Source organism: Gopherus flavomarginatus, chromosome 4, assembly GCF_025201925.1.
Source record: "Gopherus flavomarginatus isolate rGopFla2 chromosome 4, rGopFla2.mat.asm, whole genome shotgun sequence".
NCBI classification, from domain to species: Eukaryota; Metazoa; Chordata; order Testudines; family Testudinidae; genus Gopherus; species Gopherus flavomarginatus.
Window position 1 is genome coordinate 136,922,948 of NC_066620.1, and position 27,985 is coordinate 136,950,932.

The following is a 27,985-nucleotide window of genomic DNA, read 5'->3' on the forward strand; positions in this document are numbered from 1 at the left end:
CGTCTATGTGATGTCTGCTGTAGACTGTCTGATGGGAGCTGTCAAGCACATTGCATGCTGTTTGATGTCTGCTGCTGTGGTCTGTTTCCTGGGCAACTTCTCCCACAGTGAGTGGCAAAATGACAGAGAGAAGTATTTCTTTTTATTAATTTGAATAAGAGCAGAGAAGTCCCCCCAGCCCAGCTCCTTTTAGAACTTCATTTTTATACTGAAGATGCATCAAACTCCCCACTCCTCAGCTCTTCACGATATTCTGTCCGTGTCTGAGGAACAGGAAGTCTCCTCTGAATGAGTTTCCATACACGGGGCCTAACTCAATATTCATGAATTCCTCTTGGAAGAAGTGATCAGTTTCAGCTGGTTCTCCTGGATTTGGCTACTGCAGGGGTGATTTTGTTGCCGCTCCAAGTAGTGTCAACGACACTGTAAGAACTTGGTCCCAATCCAGCCCTGGCATAAAATGGCAAAGCTTCCGTGGATTTCAGTGCGGCATATGCCCGCTTTGCCCGGGAAGAATTTGGTACTTTCTCCCTAAAATTCAGTCCATTGTGGAAAATTCCTCCACAACTGAAGCTTGACTCCCTAAATCGCCAACTCTTCCCTGCTGTAACACAAGAAACAATCTCCACCATGGTTCAATGCTCTACTCACTTCAAACATTTCCTGGAACCAGTCTGCGGTTGGTTCTTCCTCCAGCAAAGTCTCCATTAGCTTGCCAAGGGCTTCCAAGGACCTCACGTAGAGTGACTGAAACCAGAAGAGAAGGAGTGAGGCTCAGCACAGATCATTTGTGTGTGGGGGCCAGGGAAAGCTAACCATGCCTTGCCAGGGAGGCCATGTATGACTGCCATCACCCAGTGCTGGCTGGGCAGAAATACAGTGGATGGTGCCAGAGGAGAATTGTTGTATAAGCAGAGCATCCTTTGCTGTCTCGCCTTCCTTTTTCATCATCTCCAAGGGAGGAAGGGGAAATAAGCTTTTGAAGCACTGATCAAGAAGCTCACGGTTTTCCTCCAAGGTCAGAGATGGTTTGAGTTTGCTGGCAGAAGAAAGATAGAGAGAAAAGTCATGCATTAGACTCAGAACCACCTCCAAGTAAAAGAATTAGGTCCAATAACTAGTGAGCGTCCCAATCTAGAACCCCAAGTGCAAACAACACTTCGCTTTGCACCTCTATTAAGTATTGGCTCATCTAGAAGTAAAGCTAAAACTTCAAGTCCCCTTTTCATAGAAACCCAGAAGTTTCCCTCCCGCTGCCAGCTAGCCAGACACTTCCCTCCCCATCTGAACTCTGCTCCATTGTACTGCATACTCCACAACCTCCAATCTCATGTCTTTCGAGCACAAGCCTCTGAACAGACACATTCAAATCCTTAAGAACTAAAGTCCTGCTGGTGAGCAGCATTTGAGCCACAGGGCCACCCAGAGGATTCAGGGGGCCTGGGGTCTTCGGCGACGGGGAATTACAGCCGAAGACCCAGCACTTCGGCGATGGGCCCTAGGGCGGAAGGACCCCCCGCCACCGAATTGCCGCCGAAGACCTGGAGCTGCAGAAACTCCGGGGGCCCGGGCCCCGTGAGAGTTTTCCAGGGCCCCCAGAGTAAAGGACCCTGCTCCAGGGGCCCTGAAAAACTCTCATGGGGGCTCCTGCAGGGCCTGGGGCAAATTGCCCCACTTGCTTCCCCCGGGCGGCCCTGGTGAGCCAAACTCTGCAGGCATTAGACTGCTCCCAACCTGACACTCATGAATTAACAAATAAGAATGCATCACAGTGCCAGGAAATATGGCAGAAAATAGCCTACCTCAGATGTCCAATGGCAAGAATTGCCATGTAGCGAACTGGAGATGCCAGGGAATGCAGTGGTTCCTTTTTAATGAAGTCCTGAAATGCATGAATAGGGACATTAAAAATGGGAAATGGATTTGAAAGGCAGAGAGGCCTTCCTCTCACACCCTGAAACAGGGCCATCTGTCAGACCTGGAATAAACAGACACTGTGCTCAGCAGGCTCTCTTCCTCAGAAATGAACCGTAGGGCCATCTACACTCTATACAGAGGACAGAAAGAGAACTCACAAGACACAAGCCATTCCTTCCAGTTACAGCTCACAAGATGTCAGCATCCCTGCCAAGCTCAGAGTGGACCCAGCATTCTGGGTGCCATGCAGGTAGCTCATGAGACTGCAGTAGTATAATCACAGCCAATGGATAAAATAACATCCCCCTGGAAAACCAGTCTTATTACATTACAACAAACGCCTTTGTACTTCAGTCCTCAAAGCTCCTAATCACTCACCAGCATGTAGCCAAGGAGCTCCAGTTTGTAAGAGAATTCGAACTCCTGGGAGTCTCTGGTCTCCAAGAGGGCACAGCTAATCTCCATGACATTGTGGATGAGGGTTAATTTTAGGTCCATGTCCTACATAATCCAGAAGGAGAAACAAGAGGATGTGGATGAGAACCTGAGAGAAGAACCACAGCCCAGAAGATAAAGATCAGGATTTAAATCTAGCCTCAGGGAAGGAGAGAGGTGCCCGCAGACCCCAGAAGGTAGAGGACCCTGGCTCTGAACCCACCTCAGAAGAAGAGAAAACCCAGGTTCAAATAAATAAATCCAGGTCCACTTACACCAGAGCAGCCAGGACTCCTGCTTGATGTAGCAAGGAAACCAAGCTCTGTGCAATTTAAACCAGCAACTTGTGTATAGAAAACGCAAAAGCTGAGGGCAGATTATTTAGACTGTACCTTGTTCGCAACAGTGATGCCCAGTACCTGAAAAACGAAATGCAAAACAGCTATTAGCAATGTAGATAGTCCCACATAACACACAACCTCAAAACGTCCTGTCTGGTGAATGTGGAGCAGAGAGAAATCACTATTGTTAAATCTTCCAAAAGGCAGGAAATGTATCCAGAGGGGGTGTTCTGCAGAGGTCAGTATCAGGGGTCATCCTCCGTAATATTTGCATTTGTGAACTACTGGAAGATCTCAGTTTGGTTCAACTGTTTTTGGCAATACCTAAGTGAGAGTCTCAGACAAGGCAGAACTGAATGGCAAAATGATGTGGAGAGGTTGCACTGAGATGAGAGTCAGGATCAGCAGTCAGACACCTGGGGAACAGAAATAACTGAGCACACAGACAAACAAGAAGATAGATAAAAGGTAAGGGAAGTAGAGAGTCCAAGAAACAGCCTGACAGCAAATCAGCTAAATACAGGCTAGCACTAGTCTTTCTTGGGTAGTAAAAGATAGAGCTAGATACACATCCATATTAGAGGAGTTAGAGTGTTATTCTGAATAGCCTGAGTGTCACTACATCTGAATTACTGTGTAGCTGGGGTCTACAGAATTTCAGAAGAATATAGAAAACTAGAGAAAATACAAAGAAGAGCAACAAAAATGATACAACATGTGACAGCTCACGCTCCATCCATTACAGTTTTAAATTTGAGTTCTGTGACACTTGTCACGCAAAAGCTCTTACCTGACAACTGGCTCTGTAATGCAGAAGGATGTTCCCTGTGATGTCTGCCTCTACTCGAGAGAGAAACTGGTCTTTTGGAGCATGGACAGCCACACTGCTGTAGGTCAGCATCAGGGTGCTGCGAGTCTTGCCTCTTTTCCCATGGTGGTAGTCCTAGACAATCAGAAAGTTCTTCTGATTCCTTTTGCTTTGGAATTCTGATCTGTTGCTGACCAAGGAATTCCTCACAGCAGCAATAGCAGCTTGCTCTTGCAAAGCTCTTTTCAGCCAAAGATCTCAAACCACTTGCAAAAAGTATTTAAGCAATATAATAACTGTGAGGTGTGGAGATATTAGTATCTCCATCATTCCCACTAGGTAACTCTGACACAGAGAGCCTAAAATGCTGAACCTACAGCAGTGAAGTACACAGGAGCTTAGTCATTGACACTGGTGGGTACAAGATCAGGCATTATATGTCTTGCCTAAGGCTGCACAGTGAGTAAATGGCAGAGCCAGCAGTGGAAGCTCAGAGGCCTAGTCTCCTGCTCTAGCCTCTAGATCAGTGGTTTTCAACCAGGGCTACTTGTGTACCCCTGAGAGTCTGCAGAGGTCTTCCAGGGGGTTTATCAACTCAGCTAGATATTTGCCTAGTTTTACAGCAGACTACAAAGAATGCAAGTACAATATTTATATTTCACTTGATTTATTTTATAATTATATGGTAAAAATGAGAAAATAAGCAATTTTCAGTAATAATGAAATTATGACACTTTTTAATAAAATTATGCCTGATTTTGTAAGCAAGTAGTTTTTAAGTGAGGTGAAATTTGGGATACACAAGACAAATTAGACTCCTGAAAGTGGTACACTAATCTGGACAGGTTGAGAACCACTGCTCTAAATCACATGTTCCATAATTGTCATCCGTAGACCACTGGTGGTCTACCTAAAGCAGGTTGGTTGGCCATATGTTGCTTGCAACACCTCCTCCTTTCCAGCTACTAACTGGGATAAAAAAAACACACTAAAAATACCTTAAATGCTTTTCCATTTAAGCCACTGAGGTAGTTCCCACACATTGTGCATGGGAGGGGCGCTCAAGGCATGAGACATCAGATGATAAAAATCATTTGAGAGAACCCCAGCTCCAGATTGTGCTCCTCTCTGCTTAACTGCAGGCATCACATAGAACGCACACACTAGGGGACAATGCTAGCTGACTACAGCAGACACTACCCCAGGGCTGCTACCCCTGCTTTAGAGGGAGAGGAAGTTTGAGAGAACCCCTTGGCTCCTTTACCTTCAGGCGGCTGATGAACCCAGAAATCTTAACCTTGCTCATTGCAGCCCCAAACTCCTGAAGTACGTTCAGGGTGAGGTCCAAGTGGCTCTCAGCAGACAATGCGAGAATGGAAATGACTCCCTGTCACCCAAGAAAAATACTGGTTAGGATCTAACCCACGAGTCCATTCCTTTCACCTGAAGTGGTGTAAAGCGCCAGTCAGGCATGAGACACATGGGGAGCGGGGCTGAGTGAAATAGCAATGAAGAGGATATGAAGCGAAATGGCATCTGTCCCAGGCCAACTCAGAGCTGAGCCCCACAGGGAGCAGTCAGAGATTACTTGGTAAAGTGGGGAGAGGGACAGAGTCCTCACCTGTCTCTCAGGGACTTCCATATAATCTGCTCTTGTCAAAAATTTATGAAGCTGTGATTTAACGTGGACCAGGTCCTGACAAACTGCTAAGGACGTTCCTAAGGCCTTATACAGGAAACTCTGAAAGAAAGAGACGTGTTACTGATATCTCAGTGCTAAACGTGCCTATCAGTACAGACCCAGCTCAGCAACATTCAGGAAGGAACAAGATAGCCAAGTCCAAGCACCCATACTGCAGAAACATCCCATTATCTAGCCTAGCCAGAGAACCAACAATGCAGCACAGACAAGCAGCCTGTCCAAGCAAACATTGGAAGGGCAGGGGGGGCAAGAGAGCAGGGAATAAGTAAAAACAAATTTGTTATGCAGAATAAAATAAAAAGTAATGAAGCCTTGAGAGAAACCTTATGTAGCCCCTCAATCAGAATTTCAAGGGAAATTAACTAGAAACTTAGCCTTAGCAGAAAACAAACCTTCTCATGGGAGGGGCTGGTATAGCTGGCCATCTGCTGGCTCAACTCAAGGCTTATCTGCCTGCTCCAGGCACTGTCGTCTATCATCTCCAGAGATGTTCTTAGGAACTGAGTGTAAAACAAGAGTTAAAGCAGATGGATAATTGCAAGAATTTGGGGGTTGTTGTGGGGCTTGTTTGTTTATTTGTTTGGTGTTTTTTTTCTTCCTTGTTCTCTCTTGTAAACTTTCCAATATTCAGGTGTCATGGGAAGGTTATTTCCCTACTGAGAACTATAAACATCGACAACCCAGACTTCCTCTGCTGTTGTTCTTTAACCTTTGCCTGATGATTCCTCTCAGTCCCCAAACCCAGATGGACAGTGAATTGGAGAATGAGATGGAGCCAAGAAATCTGATCATTGAGGAGTGATTTTATAGTGGATGGAGGATGGGTCTAATAAACTTTGAGCAAAGGGCCCTGGACTACGAAGGACCAGGAACCTTCTCTGAAGTGCTCTGGACCCTTTATGCCACCTCTCGAGGGTCCCCAGGGTTGTGAGGTACCTCACTACCACCTGCCCTTAGCATGAGGAAGCCTTCTCTGTGCTCTGCCAGCCACAGGAAACACAAGCACGCCCTTCTCACCCCATCCAGGTTCCACTATCCTTCTACAGATAAGCAATCAGTACAGTCCGACCGCCGAGCCCTCTCTGCAGCCCCACAATGTCCAGCGCCTGTTCCACTGGACACTCACAGAATTCATAGGTTTGCCACATACCACCTTACCAGTTTCACCTCAGCGTGAAAGCAAATGAAAAAAAAATCAACTTCAGTTTCAAAAAACTGAACATTTTCCATTTGGGTTGTGGTTGTTTCATTTTGTTTTGCTTTGTGTAAAAAAAAAATTGAAAATGTCCCATGAACATAAAAAAGGCCAGTTTTCACTGAACAAAATGAAATGGTTTGACCAGCTCTGCTCATAATGAAAAGTTTATCATTAATATTTTCCCCAGCTGATACATTTGGAGGGGGGAGGGAGGGCTGTGACAATACAGCTGAAAGGCATCTTGTACCTGAAGCAGCATGTGCTCCCACCGTGCATGGTCCAGGGAATTCTCTGTGTTTCCTATAAAGCAGGAGGCAAAACAATAATGTCACTTAGGTTAGCAAGAAGAGTCGTCCCAGGAATCTCCTTTGCAGTCAGTCCTTCGAAAACCCCTGCTCTGCCAAACTGTAACATACCTGGGCTTTCAAGTCTAAATGGGACATACGCCAACTTTCTTTGTTGGACCAACAGAAAGTATCATGTTATGTACTCTGCTGGCATTTTTATTCAGGGTCAGTCAACCCACCAGGAGTGAGATGCTGAGCACTCCCAATTCCTGTTGACTTTAATGGGAGCTGAGGGTACTTAGCATCTCACAAAACTGTTCAGCACATCAGAAGACTGGGTTTAATATGAAAAAATACTTTTCCTGTATAATAAGAGATTCTGGACATGATCCTAACTTGATGTAAATCGGTGTAGCTTCACTGAAGTCAATGGAATTATACTGGTTTACATCAGCTGAGAATCTAGCCCTGTTTCTGAATGTCCAGCTCTAACCTACCCTTCTTTAATGTCGGCACAATGTAGTACTGGAGACTCTGTGCAGCAACAACCACTAGGGAAGAGTATCAGAGGGCTAGCCAGGGTATTCACCCACGAAAGCTCATGATCCAAAACGTCTGTTAGTCTATAAGGTGCCACAGGATTCTTTGCTGCTTTCACTAGGGAAGAGATGGCTCATTTTTTAAATCTTTTTTTGAATATCAAACCCACTTGAACATGGTGGGGTTTGACATTCATCAGAAACATATTGTGTTTGTGCTCCACATAGGGTCTGTCATACTCCACAGAGACTATACTGGCAGAGCTACATCACTGGCGTTCTGCTGGCATAACCCCATAGCGTAGACACAGTCTACACTGACTGAGGAGGTCAATAGATTCATACCACTGTAAAATTGATGAAAGACATTGTTAGGCCCACAATACCTAGATTCTACATAGGGCACCCACTTGGCCAACCTAGCTTTTATAGCTCAGGTTTCCTTACAGAAAGAAAAACTCTGTGTTTTTTAATTGAATCACCCTTGAACGTAAACATGGGGTTTAGTTTTCAGAAAAATTCAGTTTGCAAAATCAGACTATATATGAAACCCCAAAATATTTCACTAACCTCCAGCTTCACGCGTAATTCACCTTCCCAAACATTAGCCTAGCAAAGGTGTAGGGGGAACTGCTGTAAAATTTCCATTCAGCTGAAACCTTCCTGGCCTGATTTTGCCCGGATTGAATTGGCTTCAGTGGTTCAACTCTGGATTTACCCCAGTGGTTCACAGTTATCCAGATGAAGGAAAAGTGAGGGCCTAGAAGCCCAATTTCAATTCCCCACTGATCCCGCATACTGCAACAGGAATGGCACAACACATGTCCATACGAAGCTGCATTTTCTGGCTTCCCTTCTATTCTCCATGGACCGCACTTCTCCTAACTAGCACTTTACCTTCAATGTACTGCAGCAGAGATGGGATCTTTACTACCCACATCTCACCCACTGCTGCATGGATATTTTGGTGCAGGGCCTTCAGTAATTGCAAGGCAGCACATCCGTGTCCTTCTCCTGCATAAGGGGATGAGGCTACTACCTGTCAATGAGAGAGAAAGAACAGGCTAAGTTTTGTCAGCACAATACCACTTTGTTCCTGAAGGAGGGAATAGTTCAGACTCTCTCATTGTGGAGACCATACAATAGAGTTGTTGATTCTACTGCAGTGCTTTCCTGAAGAAGAAAGCATTCTAGCTAGTACGAGATCCAGAACAGTGTGTCTCAGGAGAGGGCAGAGACAGAGAGATCCAATCATACTCATTCCTCAGCCTGTCTACAAGCATGTGGCTAGAAAACCCATTTTTATATAGTTAACTGTCCCACTTCATATTCCACAGAAAACCTATTCTCACGGTCTACTCACCAGGAGTCGTGCCAGCAGCCCCTGGGGTGTAGGGAGTTTCACTAGAGGAAGAAAGAGAATATCATTAATTATGCCACGCTTTCAGAGAGTCCTGCAGATGTTATTCACCTAGCCATTTCCAATGTGCCCACCAATGTTGAAGGCAGCTGATCATAATTTGCATTTCCATAGCGCTTTCAGTCTGAGCTTCTCAAAATGCTTTACAGACATGAATGAATTCCACCTCACAGCACCTCTATCAGGTTGGCATTAATTACTCCTTCACGTCACAAATGGGGAAGCTGAGAGAGAAAGATCAAGTGATTTCCCCAAAGTCACATCAGAATTTTGGTGGCAAGCTGGGAACAGAACCCACATTTCCTAGCTTCCTCCCGTGGCCATGTTGCAATCACAAGACCATCCCTCATTCATTTTAGCCTTCTCATTGCAGATGAGAGAACTGGAGCAGACTGAACCTGTTCATTTCATAGTGTGCCTGGAGAGAATAAATGAAAGAGTTTCTGTTATAAACCTGATCCACCGTAGTCGAGGCAAGCAGCTTCTTCTCCTTCCTGCTGCTTTTTCTCAGCCAGTTCCCTAAGGCATCTGCAGAGAGGCTTCAAAGTACCAGTGTACTGAGCTGGCACCACATATTCTAGAAGCCTTGGCCATAACACCTGCAGAGAAGAGCGAGATTGTTCAGTACGCAGCTATTTCCATTCCCCCACCTCCAGTATCCTGCTGTCTGAATCCCTCCCTCTCATGTAGCTTCTCCTTTTATTCATCACTGACCCTTCCCTTACCTATCACCTCATCTCTCTCTCCCCCCTTCATCTCACTCTACCTGTCTGGTGCCTCCTCACTCTGTCTTTTAAATACACTGCCTTCTTTGGTGAGCAATTTGGCTCTCACCCAGAGATGAATCCTCCTTCCCTGCATTACAGCATTATGGAGCTATTTAGATAGCACCATCAACTCACTCAGAACTTTACAGACCTAGATAAGGCACACTCCCAGCCCTAAGATCTGTTCAAATCCAGGATCACCAAATCTAAATGTCAGAAGTATTCATGGAGGATCTAAGGCAGAGTTGCACTCAGAGAGTGGAAAGAATGAAGAGAAGATCTCTGCAACATGATTCCTTCCAGTTAAATGGCTTTCTATCTTTTCTCTAATGTGAACCACTTACTCCATGATGAAGGGGTCACACCATCCCTGACATGAATTTGACATACTGTTCCTCCATTATGCTGTGTGCGCAAAAAGCTTCCTTGTGGGGAAGTACAAAGAATGTAAGGAAGAACGTCCCTATTTCAAGAAGCAGTAGCAACAGGTCACTTAATTGGGTCATTCCACTGACTGAGGTGTCCAGACATTGCAGGATGTCAATGCACAGGGTTTGGATAGTGTTTTCTTCCTGAATAGCCTGGGTGAGAAGTGTTGTACCCTGCTGTGAGATAGCTATATAGAACTTATTAGCTAGTAGCAAGACACTGGCTAGAGAATCAGTGTCCTTCTCTTACAAAGCCATCTTCAACATTGACCTATGCCTGCTTTTATATTGCACTGGAAGTGCACAGCCATCTGAAGGGAAGGGAATAATAGAAACTCCTAACTGGTGGGTCAGATCCCAGGCTTAGGAAAACCCTAAAGTGAAGGGAATGATTCATTGAACACAAAAGAGTTTCCCTAAGCAGGGTTAATTTTCTTTAAATTTGAAAAACTGTTTCATCTTTTTATATCTGAGGAAAAACATTCAGACTCCGCCCAGTGGAAATCTATATGCAGAACCAGGGGGATCCACTCTGTTTGTTCTGATGCCCCAACCAGCTTGGTCATTTCATGTGTAGTGAGTGTGATTCTATCAACGGGCCTAATTCTCCTCTTACTTACACTGGACTAAATATTGATTGACTCTACTGATTTCAGTTTAAAGGAGAGCAAAACTGGCCCAATGAGAACCTAAGATCTTCAACAACTTACTATAAAGTTGAACTGTTTATGTTAATACAGATCATGGATCCAATCATGGAGCACAAAGTGTCTGGAGCCCCTGGCTGTGTCCATGGATAGAAATAGAGATTGAGGATATTTTTAAACTAGTACATGTAGATTAGAGCATGTGGTGAGGGAAATATGCAGCAAGCTTTTCCAGTCTCCTGACAGTCTGTGATGCAATCTGCATAATCTCGGTGTTTTGCTGATAGTTTACGTTTGCTTCAACAGCCACAGAATTGGGCATCGTTATGTTCTCTGGAGAGTCTATTTAAAACAAAGAGATGTGCTTCCTTGTACTAGAATATTTCACTGAAAAATGGTGTTTTCAGAATTTTCAATGATTCATCAGAGGGTTGAGTAACCTAGATGACTCTGTTAGATGTAAATACCCAGTCTGAGAGTCTGATCTCTGTTACATTAGTATGAATCCAGAGTAACGCCACTAAAGTCAGTGGAGTTATTTTGACTTTACACCAATATAACTGATCAGATTCTGGCTCTAATCATTCAGTCCAGTTGTCCTTGAGTCAAAACTCCCACTGAAGGCAAGGGGAGCAGTCAGCATGCAAGAATGGTAGGACCGAGTCCTAAGTGTTAAGAACTCTCCTTACCGGTTTGCTGGTGGACACACTGAACTCCATGAAAACATGTGCTACCATATCCCATGCTGCACAATTCTCCACACTTTCTGAGCTGAGCAGCCTCCTGATGAAATGAAGAACTGCCTTCCTCACCTGCAAGGGTAGAGATGACACACATGAGTTTATTTTATCCCTTCTGCCTGAAATAAGAGACAGGATATGAGAGTCCTTATGCTTTTGATTTGATCTCCTTGGCTTATAAACATGGATCCATTTAACACAGGCAGGAGAATGACATGCCTTCTCTAGTCTGCAGTCTCTCCTCTGGATCTGAATGAAAGCTCCACCCAGATATCCATTCATCCCATATCACTGAAAAAAAACGAAATATTTCACTGCTCTACACACAATCTTACCGTAGCATTCTGATCACCCAGAGTGGATTTCACTGCCTTCACAATCAGACACTTTTTATCTCCTGTTTTGGGCACTGAAAGATAAGGAGAGGTGTACAGTACTTCTTTGTTCCACACACTCACTTTCCACAGTGGAATGAATCCTGAATTTCAAAGGACCCTATTGAAGAATAGTACCAAGCTTCTCTCGTATACAGAATCAGTGGGGAAAATATAGGACCAGACTCTGGTCTCAGTTACACCAGTATAAATCTAAAATAATTCCATTTCTATAAATAGTGTCATCATACTGCCATGATGGAAATATTTTAAAAGAGTTAGATAGACTGAGGTTTATCTGTGTTTACACCAGTATAACAGAACTCAGAATCTAGTCTATAGTGTCTAATACTGACAATTATTGAGTCAGGAGGACTATTTTATTTTTATCTGATGATTGTTAATGTGCATTAGCCCCAAGTCAACTTCTGTATCTGAGGTTGAAAAATATCTTGGGCTACATTCAGCACTTAGTTGAACCTGTTGATTTCTGTGTGGCCATAGGGGGGTAACTTACGGCAGCATTTGGTCCCTTAGTGGATATCCAGAGCACTGGTGACTGTGTGTTATAGAGCCTCAGTGCCCCATTTGCAGAGGCGATGAGTCTGTTACTGCCCTGCCATGCCTACAAAGCCTTGGTTCTTCAGCTCAATCTAAAGTAGCTATGCTTTTAGCTCTGGGTGTCCCCAACTCAATCCTCAGCATGTTGGCCAAGAGGGCAGCTAGCACAGTTGCTCCTGTGTTACTTACAGTCAGCATCAACAATAGCTCTGAGCAGATTCAAAGACATCACACAAACAGCCTCACTCTTAATCGTCAGCTGGGAGTGCAGAAATGCTATCAGATCCTCCGGAGAAGAACGGGCTGCAAGGGAAGAAATCACATCCTCACTGATGACAGAACTCTTATACTTACCATACCTTACAAAGGTAAGGAAGTTACAAGGAAACCATTGTGTAACTCAGAGTTTCTTCCCCTTACCTAGCAGAATTATACAATGGACCAACTCTGCGTGATTTTCCGTGCTGAGCGGCTTAGCTTGAGAACAGATCTGTGGGAAGGAGGGAAATGGTCAAAGAAAAACTAATCAGAAGCAATTGAAAAGAAAATGTTCAGTTAATTTCTAAGCTTCCACTTCCTACGTGTCCAACTAGAGGTCTCAACCCCAGGTGGATGGTACTGAACGCACAGCAAGAATCAAACACAATGATCAGGAGGAGGGAGAAAACTTGTTCACCTTAGCCTCTAATGATAGAACAAGAAGCAATGGGCTTAAACTGCAGCAAGGGAGATTTAGGTTGGACAATAGGAAAAAGTTCCTAACTATCAGGGTAGTTAAACACTGGAATAGATTGCCTAGGGAGGTTGTGGAATCTCCATCTCTGGAGATATTTAAGAGTAGGTTAGATAAATGTCTATTAGGGATGGTCTAGACAGTCTTTGATCCTGCCATGAGGGCAGGGGACTGGACTCGATGACCTCTTGAGGTCCCTTCCAGTCCTAGAGTCTAAGAATCTATGAATCTATGAATCAATACATTAGATAAGAGAAGCTAAAGTGTTTTGAGCAGCAGAGCTCATCGAATCAAGACACAGCCACAGTTTTTACTGTATAACTCTGACTCCCCCTGATAATCGGCTTATGGTGAAAATGCTTTACAAACTGAGCTGGATATTAGCTAAGAAAATGAGACCGCTACCTGCTTACTCTTGAGCCTGCAGAAATCAGGAAGGCATGAGGAGGTCCCCAGGCTCTGTGCTATCATTCGATAGATTTGGATTGTTAATATGCTTCAGATCGGCTGTGCCTAACTCAAGGGATCCAAGCAAAACCACCCCTCACCTGGTTGTGCAGAGCACTGCAGATGGCTTGAAACTTCCCTTTAGGGAGAGGGATCTTATATTCACCAGAGACCTCCAAGAGCTGGCTCAGACTCTGCAACAGAGGGTGACAGTTAGATGGGGGCACACACAGGAGCAATATGTAGTGACTGAAGCAGATTCAGGGGATTCGTGGATTCCAAGGCCGGAACGGATTATTGCCATCATCTAGTCTGACCTCCGGTATAACACAGGCCACAGACCTTGCCCAGAATAATTCCCAGAGCAGAACTTTTAGGAAAACATCCCAATCTCGATATAAAATCTGTCAGTGAGGGAGAATCTGCCTCGGCCCTTGGTAAATGGTTCTAATGGTTAATTATCTCACCATTAAAAACGTACGCGGTATTTTCCAGTCTGAATGTGTCTCACTTCAGTTTCTAGCCATTGGATCAAGTTACACCTTTCTCTGCTAGACTGAAGAGCCCAATATAAAACATGAGTCCCTCACGTAAGATATTAGAGACTGTAATTAAGTCACCTTGTCACAGGGCAGGTCCACCCATCAGGGTGGTACCAGGCTGTGGAGGAATTGAAGTAGATCTCGGGTGGCCCAGCTGGCCTAGTCTCCCCAGCCACCACAGCAGTCCTGGCTCCTAGGGCAGCATAGCCTAATGGTCGGTATCAGTGCAGCAGCCCTTCTGTGAGGGTCCACGGCCCAACAGCCTGAGTCACTAGGGCTACTCTTCTAGGTATGGCAGTGCTGCCTAGTGGCCAGAGTCAATAGAACCACCTTTTGTGGCAAGGAAGTGTTTCCTAGTGGCCAGCCCTTCTCCACTGGCTCCTGCCTCTTTCACAAGTCCCAGCCCAGGGCCCTGTCTTGCCGCAGGGGTATTTGCCACCAACTCAGCGGGGATCCTTTCAAAACATACCGCGTCAAAGCTAGGTTCCGCAACTGGATCAGTGCTTAGTCCACCTAGGCTACTTCCCACCCATTCTTCCTCAGCTGGCAGTCTCAGGGATTCTGTGGTCTCTCTTCCATCTCTGGCATTGGGTGGCTGGGGGTTGTGGGTTGCAGCTAAAATCCGGCTGGCCACTGAATCCTGGAGCACTGGCAGTCTTTCTGCAGGAGCCTGCAATGCACCTCTGCTCCCTTCGGCAGCCATCCCAGACTCAGCTGAGTGGCTCTCTTTTATATTCTGGTTCCAGCTGAAGCATGCCCAGCAGAGATAAGGGGCCATGGCCTCCTCGGCCCACAAAGTAGGATTAACCCCTGTTGAACCAATGTGGGGTAGGTAAACCCCATCACGCACCCTTTCACTTTCTGTTTGTTAAACTAAATAGATAGAGTGCCTCGATTTTAGCACTGTAAGGCATGCTTTCTAATCCTGTAATCACTGTGACTCTTCTGTCAATATCCTCTCCAATTTATCAACACCCTTTCTGAGTTGTGGGCACTAGAACTGGACACAGTATTCCAACAGTAGGCACACAAGTGCCAGACTTAGAGATAAAATAACCACTGTACTCCTGCTTGAGAGTCTCCTTTTTATGCTTTTTAGCTTTTTTGGCCACAGTTTGAGTTCATGTTCAGCTGATTAATCATCATGACCCCCACAATCTTTTCCAGAGTCACTGCTTCCCAAGACGGCATCCCCCATCATGTATGTATGGCCTAAATTCTTTGTGCATAGATGCACACAGTTACATTCAGCCGTTTTTAAACACACCTTTGTTTGTGCCCAGTTTACCAAGTGATCTAAATCACTCTGAATCTCTCCTCTTCATTATTTACCACTTCCCAATTTTTATCTCATCTGCCAACTTTATCAGGGATGATTTTATGTCCTCTGCCAGGTTATTGATAAAAAAGGTGAAAATCAAATTCCTTCCTGCATCTAAATACTTTTCTCCTTTGTTGCTTCAAGCTTCCAGAATGTCTTTGATGCCATCTACATATTTTACTATATTTAAGTAGTTGTGTAGTGCCCTGATGCTATCAAACAAGTCCATGATGTATTGGTTCCCTCCAAATCATGGGTTTTTCAACTCCAAATATGACCACATACTCTGTACCAGAAAGCTTCAACCAACAGAGATGGTGAGTAAATATCACTACCAAGAAGTTAGAGCTGTCTCATGACTTCATTAACAACTGTGTAGCCCAAATGAAGACAGAATATGGCCCCTTTCTTCTTGCTCATGTGGTACTCAGGGTAGATGAAATAGAGAGAGCAGGGGAGTGAGACAATATCTTTAATTAGATTATCTCACCCACCTTGGCGCTCTAATATCTTGGGACCAACATGGCTACAAGAGCACTGCATAGAACGGGAGATGAAATAGACAGGCAATGCTTTTACATAATCCAAAGCAATGATTCTCAAGCCTCCTTAGTATTAATTTTCAACCATTGACTGTTGGCTTGGTACTGACCAGAGACAACATATGGCAGCCCCTGCTCTGAGCAGCTTATGAACTAAAAGATAGAGACAGAGTTGACAGGATGTACTAGGAAATCACAAGGAGGGAGTATCTTGTTGGGGAGGGGAGCAGGTGTTTTTTTTTATCTCCTTATCATCCTCCCCAGGAAACAGAGGATGCTTTTTCATAAGAGGCATTTACCTACAAATCTTGTTGCCTGACTCACCATGTGTACAAACCCAGAACTCGTGTGTATATTTATTTTCTAACAAGTCACTGTCTCAAACAGGAAACCCCACTAGCAGCAAACTCCTCGTGCAGTTCATACATGAAGACACATAGACAGTTACCTTAAGGACTGGTACCTCACCTTGGTGATGTGAAAAACATGAGCGTCCTCCTTATATTGCTCAAGGAGCCATGAGATTGGTTCAAATATCTGATCCTGATACTCCTCTTTGTGTAGCAGGAGGCTCATCATGGGACCAAGGGCTTTGATGATAGCCTGCTTGAGCTGCATAGATGAGACACAGAATTTACGTTCCTACTAATTCATTCAGTATCATCCAATGGGCACACCTTTTCTGCTTCTAATGCCTGCAACTTCCCTTGTTCCATTGTAGGAACGGCCCTATCTGAAGATTTCCTGGTAAAGAACCGGGACTCGTAGGGTTGGTTTCAGGATTATATCCTAATGCACCTCACAACTATACCAGGTAAGATATTTCCCCAGATAAGAATACATTCTAGGCCAACTCATCCCTGCTGCAACTCCACTGGGGCTGAATGGAGGAATTAATTTAGCCCACTATCCCATGTTAATCTGCACGTCAGGTGCATAAAACTAGAATCCATGTACACTGTGTACAGACAGAATTTCCATGATGTGGTGACATTATAAATGTTTGGGGTTTAGATGTTTTACATGACACTCTGTTCCATCCAAAAGGACCTACCTTTAAATGCCATCATCACAAAGAGTGCCAGACACATAGAATTTAACATTGCAATTTCTGCTAAAGGTTTAGAAAGCCAGCAATTCTCACCTCCAGCTCCTCACAGGTCAGCCAGTTGCTGGTCACATGAGAATAGATGGGAAAAAAATGATTGCAGAGTCGCAATTTGCCCACTCTGGGGAATGAGCACTTTTCCCAGTTAGTCAAAAAGAGCTTTACTGCCCTTGACCATTTTTCCAGAACTGCATGGACAGAGAGAAGACAGGCAATGTGAAAAGGACATATTAGTAACGAGGAAAAGTTGCTTTACCAGTGAATACACCTAGGTCTAAAGTTTACTACGTTTCCATGGCAGCTACTGCTTAGTTCAGGACTAGGCGCTGAAATCCCAAATCAATTTTGAGCTATTTCTCTTCCCCCCATTCCATGTCTTGGTTCTCAAAAGGCTTTTTAATTTGCATATCTCTCAATCTTTTTTCAATTACCATCATTTGAAGACAATTTTTTTCTCCCTTCCTTGTTACCTCTTAATTAGAGCTGCTTGAAAAAGCAGTTTAAATTCAAATAAAAATCTTTACTGATAGTGTTTTTTTCTTTCAAAATTGCAAAGTATAAAAATCATTTATATTTTTCAAAAATCAAAAAAAATTCAGCCACCTCTTTAGAAGCTCCAAAACACTGGATGCACACTTCCTGATCAAACTTGTCATTGACATTTTTCAAGTTTGTTTTTCATTAAATTTGGGGAAAAAATTACAGAAAATATAATTAAAAATCAAAATATTTCAGCAAGCTCTCCTCTGAATGACTCGTGTCCCCTGCAGTTATTGTTTATTTAACCTTAACACTGGATGATTTCATCCTGAGTTACAGTTTGTCTGAAAGACGTTGAGTGCCCCTAACTGCCATTGGCTTTACTGGGATTTGAAGGCAGTGGGGAGCACTTTGCCCTAAAATTAGGTGTATCTAGTGTCCTTGCTAAGAAGAATTAGGGCCCAATCCTGTTCTCTATGAAGTCGATGGCAAAATTCCCATTTACCTCAAAGGCACAGGATTAACTCCTTACTGATCATCACCTGAAAAGCAAAGGAAGAGAGAAGTGGAGAGGAAGAGAAGACACAGAAAGAGGGTGAAAGGAAATGATGATGAAGGGGAGAGAATGGGTGATGGATGGGAAATGGGATTTTTAAATGTTCAGGAATGAAATCTACTCCCTTCACCTCCTCCCCCAGGAGCCTTCTGGCAGATGGGCAGCTTCAGCCTTTGTGTCTGTTTATTTTAAATTATATCCATGAGTCATGAAGGGCTTGAACTTACAAATGCTCAGCGCCTCGTGCAAAGTGAGGAGCACTCTCAACTTCACTGAGTGCCACGGGAGCCAAGGAACACAACACCTGGTGCAATGCAGGGCAGGGAGCACAGTTCAGGGCCTGTTTGCAAACTTGGTCAGTCACTCCAATCTGTACCAAGACCCCCTAAATATCCATTTTGGGCACCTACAGTAAGTGCTGGCACTTACCACCACAAAATGCTTGTCTCATCCTGCTGTCATTGACAAACTCCAACACGGAGAACATGGCGTTCAGGGTTATTCTCACAACAGGGATACACTTAAGTGCTGCAGAGAAAGGCCAGAAGAGAAGGAAGACGGATAATCGGCTGCTCTCCGCCTTCTTAGAACACACTTAGAAGCACTGTGGGGCAGGATGCTATGGGCTCCTGGGCCATTTTGCACTGTGTAAGCAGAGCAGAATGGCTTTAAAGCAGCCATTGAAAGCCAGTGGGGGATTCACCCTGAAGAGAGGAATCCTCCACCAGTGCACAGCTGTGCCCAATGCCCAACTCATTCCCAGCGTAAGGGGAGAGAGCACTGGGGCCGGATGGGAAGTGGGGTGGAGAAGAGCTCCACTAGACCTGATCTTCCACTCACTGCCATCCTTAAGGAACTTCAGTTGGGGGCAGAAGTTAGAGCTTGCACCGTCGTCCGGATAGCTCATGATCTGGAAGCTGGAACTAGCAAGAGCAGTTAATCCTGTGTCTCTCTCCCCACACACACACACGCACACACTCAAGCAGAGTTCTGTTTAGCTGCAACATTTTTAGTTAAAGAGAGTAATCCCCTGTTCTTAAATGAAAGACGATAACTTTGAAACAAAAGATGGAAGTTACCATACCATAGGCTGATGACAGGTTGCCCAACGTAACAAAAATAAACTCTTCAGGCAGCTTCGGTGGTTTCAGATGACAGAGCAGCTCAGACATGACATGATCAAAATAGCAGCTTGCCAGAGTCACTAACGTGTTGCTAGCTGCCACTTTTACTTCATTTGTTGCTTCCTAAAAAAAACAAAAAAAACAAAAAGAGAAAGACTGAAGTGACTGAAGCCAGTTGCACTAGCCTGACTTGTTTATATGAGTCAAGTCCTTATTTCTGTGCATAAGTTCCAAATGAGCCCACTCAACTTTCTGTGGACAGAGTCATTAGTCATAAATATTCATTGAGTCATTTGGCTAAACAATTTTCAGCCTTTGAGTTGCTTACAAGCTGCTTAGTTAGACTATTCATTATTAGCTCCTTGTGGTGGATGACTGGTCACCATAGTCACATGATATTTTACTCTGCCCTTCCCTGAGGAAGTAGTGAGACACAGACTGGGCCACTTCAAAGATATTCAGAGAGCTTTCCTGGAATAAACTGTCTCCAAAAAGGGGACTGACTTCCTTTGGAACAAGAGAGGGATTTTTCCATGGGTTTTCCTGCTGGCAAACTAGATTCTAAATCCAATGCTGCTTCTTTTGGAGATAGTTCAGATTCTGTCTGTCTTAGGGCTTTATACTGCCACTTATCGCAATAGCATCAGAGCACCTCCCACATAACATCAGTATCAATAATGAAACCCCTAGTAAACTTCGGGAAAGACTTGCTCATTAATAAATCATAGGCCTGTCTCTGTGTCTGATATCATGTGTCTTGGGTCCTGGTCCTGCAGAGCACTTAAGTACAAGTGTAACTTTCGCATGTAAGTTTTCCCATCTTATGCATGTGTACAAGTGCTGTCTAGGACGTTGTGGGCCTCTAACAGAAGAATACATTTTCATTTCAATATATAGTTTACCCCCCAAAAAAGAGAGTTTTAATTAGTTAAAACTTTGGGTCCTTTGATTAATATCTCAGGAGAACTAACTTACCTGAGTCTCTCTCATGTGGTTTAAGGCTAGGGTTATTGTTTTGTTCAGTAGCCCTCTCTCCAGGTCCCCGGTGTCCTGCTGTAATACCTTCTCCAGGACACAGTAAATGTCTACTCTGTTTTGCTGGGGACAAACCAGAAAAGAGAACAAACAATCAGGAAAAGTTTTTCTTGATGACCACACAGTAATTTGACAAATAAGCCCCTGCCCTACAGAGCTTCCAATCCAAACATGAAATGACTAGTCCAAGTCTTATCATAACAGAGCAGGTTCGTGGCCAAGAAGAGAATCCATGTCTCCTGAGTCATTAACCAGGGTCCTATCCACTAGGCCACACTGACTTCCCAGCCAGCATGCTCACACAACTAATCCATTGCCTTAATTGGTGTAAAACATGCCATGCCTTCCACAATCACCGCATTTAGCAGCACTTCAGAAGCAACTGAGCAATTGACATATTTTAATCTTCCTGCAGAGAAAAGAGCCAGAAGAAGCCTCCTTCACTGCCCCCTTATCGAGTTTCATTTATTGAAAACAAACAATAAAAATGACCCCTTTGCCCTTGCTCTATCCACTCCAGACAGAATTTGAAAATGTTGAATTACAAAATACCCAACTCCCGCAGTCAGTCCTCAACAGCTCCTAGGGGAAATTAGCTCAGCAGTTAGATCTACATTGACAGTCGCACACTTGAAGGTGTCTTTTATGAGGCCCATCAGTGTAGAAATTCACAGATGATAGTATCAGCTGGGACAGATTAAAAATAAAGAGGGACACAGAGAAATTAAAAACCTGAGCAGAGAACAAGATTCCTTTCAGAAAACTGCAAACTAGCACATCTGGAAAGGAGGTAGAAGTAACTGACACAATGGGAGGGAGAAAAGTGGGAAGCAACAAGTGCCCTGGGGGTGACCGTGAAAAACAAAGTCAACATGTATATGCAAGGGGTGATGGCTACCACAAAGAGCCATGTGGGTTAGGTCTTCTACAGACAGGGATCATGGCACAAAGCAGGAAGAGGACAGTTCCTCTCTGTTCAGCTGAGGCGTGACTGCATCTGGATTATTGCATTTTCTAGCACCACATTCCCAGAGAGATCAACAAATTGGAAGTAATTCATGGGAGAACAAAAAAGGATGCACGAGGGTGGCAGAATTGACTTCTGAATAGAGCCCTGCAACCTGACCCAAATCCTATGGGGCCTGACTACAGGCATCAGGGTCAGGTTGGATGAGACAACAACTGGACTCTCTTGGGCTCAGGTCAGGTCAGTTCTCCTCCTTTAGCCCATGGGATCAACACAGCAGGGAGCAGTGTCAGAGGATCAAGCCATTGCTGCACATTATTGCCGCTGCGCCAGCCCCATGAGCAGGATGCGGTGGTAGTATCCGGTTTGGGGGGAAGGGTTGGGACCAGGATGGAAAATGATTCAACCCTCTCAGGGTGAGGTGAGTGGGCTTGGGGCCCGTTCAGGTTGGGATTAAAAATTGGGCCCGAGTAGACCTCTACTTCTGAAGACAGACTGACAGAGCTGTCTACGGCCGATGCGGCCAAGGGATGACTGTGAGGGAGACATGATAATACCATACACCTATCTGAAGGATGTGAACACCAAGGTGGGAGAGGAATTTTTTAGTATAATACATTTAGGTAAAAGTAGGAGTAATGGGATTAAACTAAAAAAAGACATACAATTTAGACTTTAATAACAAGAAAAATGTGAGACAGGTCTATAAGGTTATGACACAGTCTTCCTAGGAAAACAGTGGAAGCTCAGTCATTAGGGGCTTTTAAAATTAGTTTGGCTAAAACAGTGGAAAATGGCTGCTGGGAATGCTCCTGCATTAGTAGGGAAATGGACTGGATGAGCCAATAGGTCTTTTCCAGCTCTGTCTCCTGTGAGTCTGTAAACCTATGTGACCTGCATGCCAAGGTCATAAAGCACTTTGGAATGTTCAAAGCCAATCAGATCTCTTGACTGGCTAAACATTCCAGTGGCGCTGCTTGAAAAGAGATGCTTCTGCAAACTGCAATCAGAACTCACAGCTCCACTGGGGAGAAGCTCCTTCCATTAATTTTTAAATGTAAGGAGGATTTTTTTTAATTGAAAATTGTCACTGATAATTTATGAATACATAAGCTCTACGTACTTCAAAGTAGCTCTGGATTATGCAACAATTTTATTCTTTAAAACCAAAAGAGATTCATAATTAATCGAGTAATTAAAATAATTAAAGAACAAGGAGGCCAAGACAAGCAGTTCAGTTCTGCTCATAAGGGCTAGTGGGGGACGGCAGACTGGGGCAGGGGCTGAATGGGAGTGGAGACAGAGGGTTACGGGGGGAGGGAGGTTCAGAGCCACATAGTGATGGGGGAGGAGGTGCAGAGCTACACAGGGACAGGGGGTGGTTGGGTGGAGGCACAGAGACACATGGGGATGGGGGAGAGGGGACAAGCACACATGGGGATGGGGGGAGTGGGTGTCTGAGTGGGGGTGGAAGGACATATGTGGCCAGGGGGTGCAAGGACCCATGGGGGTGCAGGAACACATGGAGACTGGGGCAGATGTGCCTTACTGAATGGGAGAGGTTAGGGGTCAGCCAGGGTCTGCGTGGGGGGAGCTCCCTAACAATTCCTCCCTGCCCCTCCCAAAAAAACTGTTCCATACATTTCCCATCCATACCCAGCAACCCTCCAAATTCACACCCAGGCTCCTTCCCAGCAATTTACTTCCCTCTCCCTCAGCTCCTCCATCACCCCTGACTCCACCAAGCCTTTGCACTGCGGCTGAGGGGTGCCAGAAATACGGTTCTGTAGTGAGTTGAAATGAATTGTTACTCAGAGTTCTGTATTAATATGCATAGTCTGGAATCTGTTTGTCAAAAAACATTTCCTGAATCCTTTTTGTCGTCTGTATTGACACAGACATACTTGCTGACAGTGATTTTGAAATAAATAATCAAAAATAATTTGAACTGGTGCAATTATATTGTATATTTGCTGAAATGTTAAAACACTGTGTGCATCATTTTTTTATTGCAGAATTCCCCCAGTAGAAAATACATAGATAAGGTCCCTTCAGAGCTGTAATCTCAATAATATGTCATCATAAGAAAGGAGTGTTGGCTAGGAATAAGAGCAAGGAGTCAGTTCACTTGGGTTTTATTCACATTCTTTTACTAACCTGCTAAGTGGTGTTGAGCAAGTAACTTAATTCCCTGTGACACAAATCATCTGTAAATAGGGATCATGCTTACCATTCTCACAAGGGTGCTGTGAGTCTTAATTCATTAGTATTAGGTAAGTGCTTTGAGATTTTTGGATGAAGATGATAAAGAAGGGCACAGTATTATTAAAAGAGATTATTGCTAGTCCTACAGTGTACTTTTACTGTATACAGCCCATGTACTCCACTGTGTGTAAAAGGACAATGCTCTCTTTATAGAGCATTATATCTTCCTGATCTGTAATAACAGCATTTTGCATGATGAATTCATGGCTGAGGACAGAAGGGTAAATACTGATTATGCTGAAGGTGTGCCAGGCCAAGTTCTATACAGAATTATCCCCATGCATTTCCCCATGAAGTCAAGCAGAATTTGGTGTGGACACATGGAAAGCAGACGTAATTTCATGAAACTGCCCTACCTCATCCTGTTGCAGTTTCTCTAGCAGAACGGTAACAACGATAGCCAGCTTGGTCTCAGCTATAAAGGCAATCCTGAGAGCACTTTTGTCCTTATCTTGGTCATCCATATGTGCCAAGAGGGAAACAACCTCATTATAAACATCTGAAATCAAATAAAAGGATTCAGCTGGTTACCACGGATAGTAGAAATTGGTGCTGGCCTCTTTAATTTACTATTTAGTAAAGATTCTGCAGGCACCCAAACACTGTGAGAAGTAGACCTGGGAATCATGTAAATCCTCTTCCTTCCTCCTGATGACCAGGTTTGTTTGCTGAAGGACCCAGTGCATTGGAGGGGAATCATAATGAAGAAAATTTGCTCCTTTCAAGTAGATCCCCATGTAAAATAATCTTCCTTTCTCTCTTTACTATCAATTGATGAGGTTTGATAGCATACAGAATAATAATTTATGGCCCAAATTTTCAACACTGGGTGCCTAAACTTAAGCTCCTAAATCCATATTAAGGCACCTACACTCTGATTCAGCATCCTAATCACATGCTTAACTCTCAGCCAACAAAGAGACCTAAAGTTAAGCACATGCTTAAGAGTTTTGCTTAGTCAGGGCCTCATTTTCAAAAATCCTGAACACCCAGATGTCCTATTGGCTATGCTGGGAACTTTTGGGGGCTCAGTATCTCTTGAAAATCAGGCCACTTTTTTAGACCTCACTATGAATTTAGAAGCCTAACTTTAGGCCTCCTGTTTTGAAGAAAGCCTTTTTTTATTTTTATTTTATTCTTATTTTATGGTAGTTTAAATACTTGCAGAGAAAACTCATGGAACGGAGTTCATCCAGTTGCCTGTAGAGGTCATAAAGGAATTTTTCCCCATGCACAATTGGCTAGGTGTATGCTGTGAGTGGGGTGGGGTAGTTCTCTCCAACCTTCATCTCAAGCATCAGGGATTGACCATTGCAGGAGATGGGACACCTCGTAGGGCGGACCAGTGCTCCAAGATGGGTCAGAGAATCTGTTTCCTTAGATGTCCTGCTCACATGCTCAGGGTCCAACTGATCTCCAGAGTTGTGGGTGGGAAGGACTTTTTCCCTACTCAGATTGGCAGGGACCTTTAGGTGGGAGGATGGGGCACTGATCACCTGCTAGGATCAACTGGGTATATCTGACCTAATCAATTCTCTACCATTGCAAGGGCCTCAGGCATTGGTGGAACCTCAATCTCTCCTGTTGTCTGCCTATGCCACACAACAGTTTAGTCTCCTAAAGACTGAAATGTTTTAGTCCAAGACAAGTTTTTGGGTTCAGTGTAGGGTTGCTAGGTCAAATTTAATGGTTTGTGAAATACAGGAAGTCAGACTAGATGATCTAATGGTCCCTTCTGGCCTTAAACTCTAAGAAACTATGAAACAGCTGATGTATTAAAAAAAAATCAGGATTTTATCTCCCATGTATCTCTTAGCTGTGGGCAGAAATTCTCCAGGAGCCTTCACATTTAAAAAGAAATCTGAAATGCCATATGTATCTGTCTCCATTGTAACAGCATTCCAAAGCATGAAGGAGGAACTAACAAGATTTCCCCTTCCCAGGAAAGACTGCTTGAGGTTAGGTGATTGCCCATCCTTTATGCAAATTGCATCCTTCAGTTCTAACACCCAGATGCAAACTGAATCATAACTGTAACCTACACTGCCCATCTAGTTGCAGTAGTGATAGTGTGGGATTAGGCGCACTAGTGTTGCTAAGAAATGTGACCCCATGCTTTCTTATCCTGCATTTAAGATATTAGCAGAGCTTCATTTAGACAGCCAGAGGAGAAGCCCTTCTGTATTTTTTGTTCTAATATCCCCCATCTCTGATGGATTCCACAGGTAGATCTTGGCTCCATGGATGCAGAAGACACAAAATGAGGACCCATAATAAACATAAACAACTGGGACAAAAGAAGGAAGACCTCCCCCATAACTTTCAATAGAAACTCAGATTCTCAGGAAAGTTTCCAGGTCCAGAGGCTGTAGGCCAACTCCTCAACTGGTGTAAATCAACACAGCTACAAGGAAGACAACAGAGCGACACTAGTTTACAGCAGCTGAGGTTCTGGTCATAGAAATGGAGAACATTACAGCTAATCTATCTGTATGCCTGTGCTTTCTGAATGTGTGTGTGAATATAGAATGGATATAGAAAATACAATGCTGACCCTTACCTCTGTCGGTTACCTCCTGCTCACTCACAAATTTATTCATGTTTTAATCTTTCCTCAACACTTCCTCCAGTTCTTTCTCCAAAAAGCTCCCATACTGATAGGCAGCTGGCCTTTCAGTCTGTCATGGCCAGGATAGCCAGTTCAGATTATGCAAGCACTATTATGACATCGATGTGACTGTAGCATATCACATAATCTGTGGCTGACCAGGTATGTGCGGTAATTACATGGACAAGATCCTCAAAGGTATTTAGGCTCCTAACTCGCACTGAAATCAGTAGCTGTTAGGAACCTAAATACATTTCAATATCTGGGCCCATATATGTAAGCAGTCCAATAGGTGGCTACATTTGCTCCAGTGTAGAATTTCTCATTCTCTCTACATCATTTTGAATTTTGGTTTAGTCCCTCTCTCTGTTTGCCACACTTTCCAATATTGGTTTTATCTGAAAATCTGCTCCTGGTTGAATTTATATAAAATAAAAGTACCAAACAAAGAAAGAGAAGAAACTGCCTTGGAGAATGCACAGTGACCCTTGAGTGTGGTTGGTTGGTTTCCTTTGCTTTTTAATTTGGTTGATCAAAAAGCCTGATGAAACCTTATTGAACTGTATTACAAATATTGACTTTATGTTGTTTTACAATGAATTGAAATTTATACTTAATTTCCATATCCTGCCAAACAAATCAACTAAATTAATTTTTATTGTGTTTAATATAGTGTGGTGTCATATGTATGGCCATATGTAGAGCCAACTCTTGATTTTGGAAGTGATGTTGCCTTTAAAGCATTCAGAATGATGACACTCTTTGCAGTAAGCCATATGGAAAAAGAATTCCAATTACATTTGTCCCTTGCTATGATTTTCAGGTCATTAAAAACTTCTGATGGAGCCATATTGGCCTCTTACCATTCTTCCTATTTTTCCTTTGCATTGGCGGTTGTGCCTTTAATATTGTCTCCTTGAGAAACTGCCAGCTTTCCTGAACTCCTTTATGCCTTAGATATTTTCCACATGGGTGGCTACCTACCAATTCTCTGAGTATGTTAAAGTCAGCTCTTTGTAGTCCTCCTTCTATCATTCTCACTCCTTCCTTTCCTTAGAATCATGAAGTCTATCATTCATGATCACTTTCACCCAAATCACCTTCACCTTCACAACCAGCTCCTCCCTGTTGGTCAGAATCAAGTCTAAAATGGCTGTACCCCTGGTTACTTCCTCCATTTTCTGAAACAAAGCATTGTCCTCAGTACATTTCAGGAACTTACTGGATAATTTTGTGTTTTGCCATATTCCATTTTCAACAGATGTCTGGGTAGGTAAAGTCCCCCATTATTATCAGGATTTGTGTTTTGGATATTTCTGTTATTTGTTCTAGAAATGCCTCATCTCCCTCCTCTTCCTGATTTGGTGGTCTGTAATAGACCCCTACCAGGACATCACCCCTGTTTTTTCCCCTCTTTTATCTTTACTCAGAGACTTTCAACTGGTCTGCTTCTCACCTCCTTCTGGACCTCAGAACAAGTGTACAATGCAATACTTCCTCTCTTTTTTCCCTGTCTGTCCTTCCTGACCAAGCTATAGCCTTCTATACCAATATTCCAGTCAGGAAATTTAGCCCGTCGAGTATCTGTGATGCCAGTTAAACTCAGTTATGACTTATGTACTAAAACTCCCAGTTCTTTCTGCTTATTCCCCATTATTATTACTCCTTGCATTTGTGTATAGACATCTAAGATGTTAAGCAGATGCCTCCATGGATTTCCCTCTTGTTTCTCCTATAATTCTACTGCAATTTTCCACATCTACTTCACCCCAAAGATCTAGTCCTCTATTAAGGTTACCTTTCTTCACTTGGTGGGCTTTTTTCACCTGCCCCCTCTGAACTTAGTTTTAAGCTCTTCTCATAAGGTTGGTGAGTCAGTGCATGAAGATGTTCTTCTCCTTCTTGATCAGACAGACCCCATCTCTTCCCAGCAAATCTCCTTCCTGCAATAGCAGATCATGGTAGAGGAAGTCAAACTCTCCCACAGACCCATCTTCATAATCTTATTATGTGGACATACCTACCACTGAGTGTGTATTCAGCAGAAAGAACGAGGGGACTGAGTTAAACGCAGATGTCAAGTTCACATACTT

General features: G+C 43.8%; 1 protein-coding gene across 1 annotated transcript in view; it reads right to left on the bottom strand.

Annotated features, from left to right (window-relative positions):
- The window catches only part of LOC127049021 (maestro heat-like repeat-containing protein family member 2B), a 47,231-nt gene extending 20,540 nt beyond the window's left edge, over positions 1 to 26,691 (bottom strand). The window contains exons 1-25 of the mRNA XM_050949230.1: positions 25,845 to 26,691; positions 23,641 to 23,783; positions 19,993 to 20,115; positions 18,978 to 19,140; positions 18,323 to 18,421; positions 16,894 to 17,045; positions 16,218 to 16,361; positions 13,446 to 13,538; positions 12,585 to 12,654; positions 12,354 to 12,467; positions 11,565 to 11,638; positions 11,179 to 11,301; positions 9,102 to 9,246; positions 8,591 to 8,631; positions 8,125 to 8,266; positions 6,649 to 6,701; positions 5,596 to 5,703; positions 5,123 to 5,242; positions 4,766 to 4,888; positions 3,484 to 3,636; positions 2,745 to 2,771; positions 2,296 to 2,418; positions 1,803 to 1,882; positions 904 to 1,039; positions 652 to 747 (exon numbers count right to left, since the gene is read on the bottom strand). Coding sequence (XP_050805187.1) covers positions 652 to 747; positions 904 to 1,039; positions 1,803 to 1,882; positions 2,296 to 2,418; positions 2,745 to 2,771; positions 3,484 to 3,636; positions 4,766 to 4,888; positions 5,123 to 5,242; positions 5,596 to 5,703; positions 6,649 to 6,701; positions 8,125 to 8,266; positions 8,591 to 8,631; positions 9,102 to 9,246; positions 11,179 to 11,301; positions 11,565 to 11,638; positions 12,354 to 12,467; positions 12,585 to 12,654; positions 13,446 to 13,538; positions 16,218 to 16,361; positions 16,894 to 17,045; positions 18,323 to 18,421; positions 18,978 to 19,140; positions 19,993 to 20,115; positions 23,641 to 23,783; positions 25,845 to 25,884 — 2,685 coding nt within the window. The 5' untranslated portion in view covers positions 25,885 to 26,691. The remainder of the gene's footprint in view (positions 1 to 651; positions 748 to 903; positions 1,040 to 1,802; positions 1,883 to 2,295; positions 2,419 to 2,744; positions 2,772 to 3,483; positions 3,637 to 4,765; positions 4,889 to 5,122; positions 5,243 to 5,595; positions 5,704 to 6,648; positions 6,702 to 8,124; positions 8,267 to 8,590; positions 8,632 to 9,101; positions 9,247 to 11,178; positions 11,302 to 11,564; positions 11,639 to 12,353; positions 12,468 to 12,584; positions 12,655 to 13,445; positions 13,539 to 16,217; positions 16,362 to 16,893; positions 17,046 to 18,322; positions 18,422 to 18,977; positions 19,141 to 19,992; positions 20,116 to 23,640; positions 23,784 to 25,844) is intronic.
- Positions 26,692 to 27,985: the final 1,294 nt, after the last annotated feature.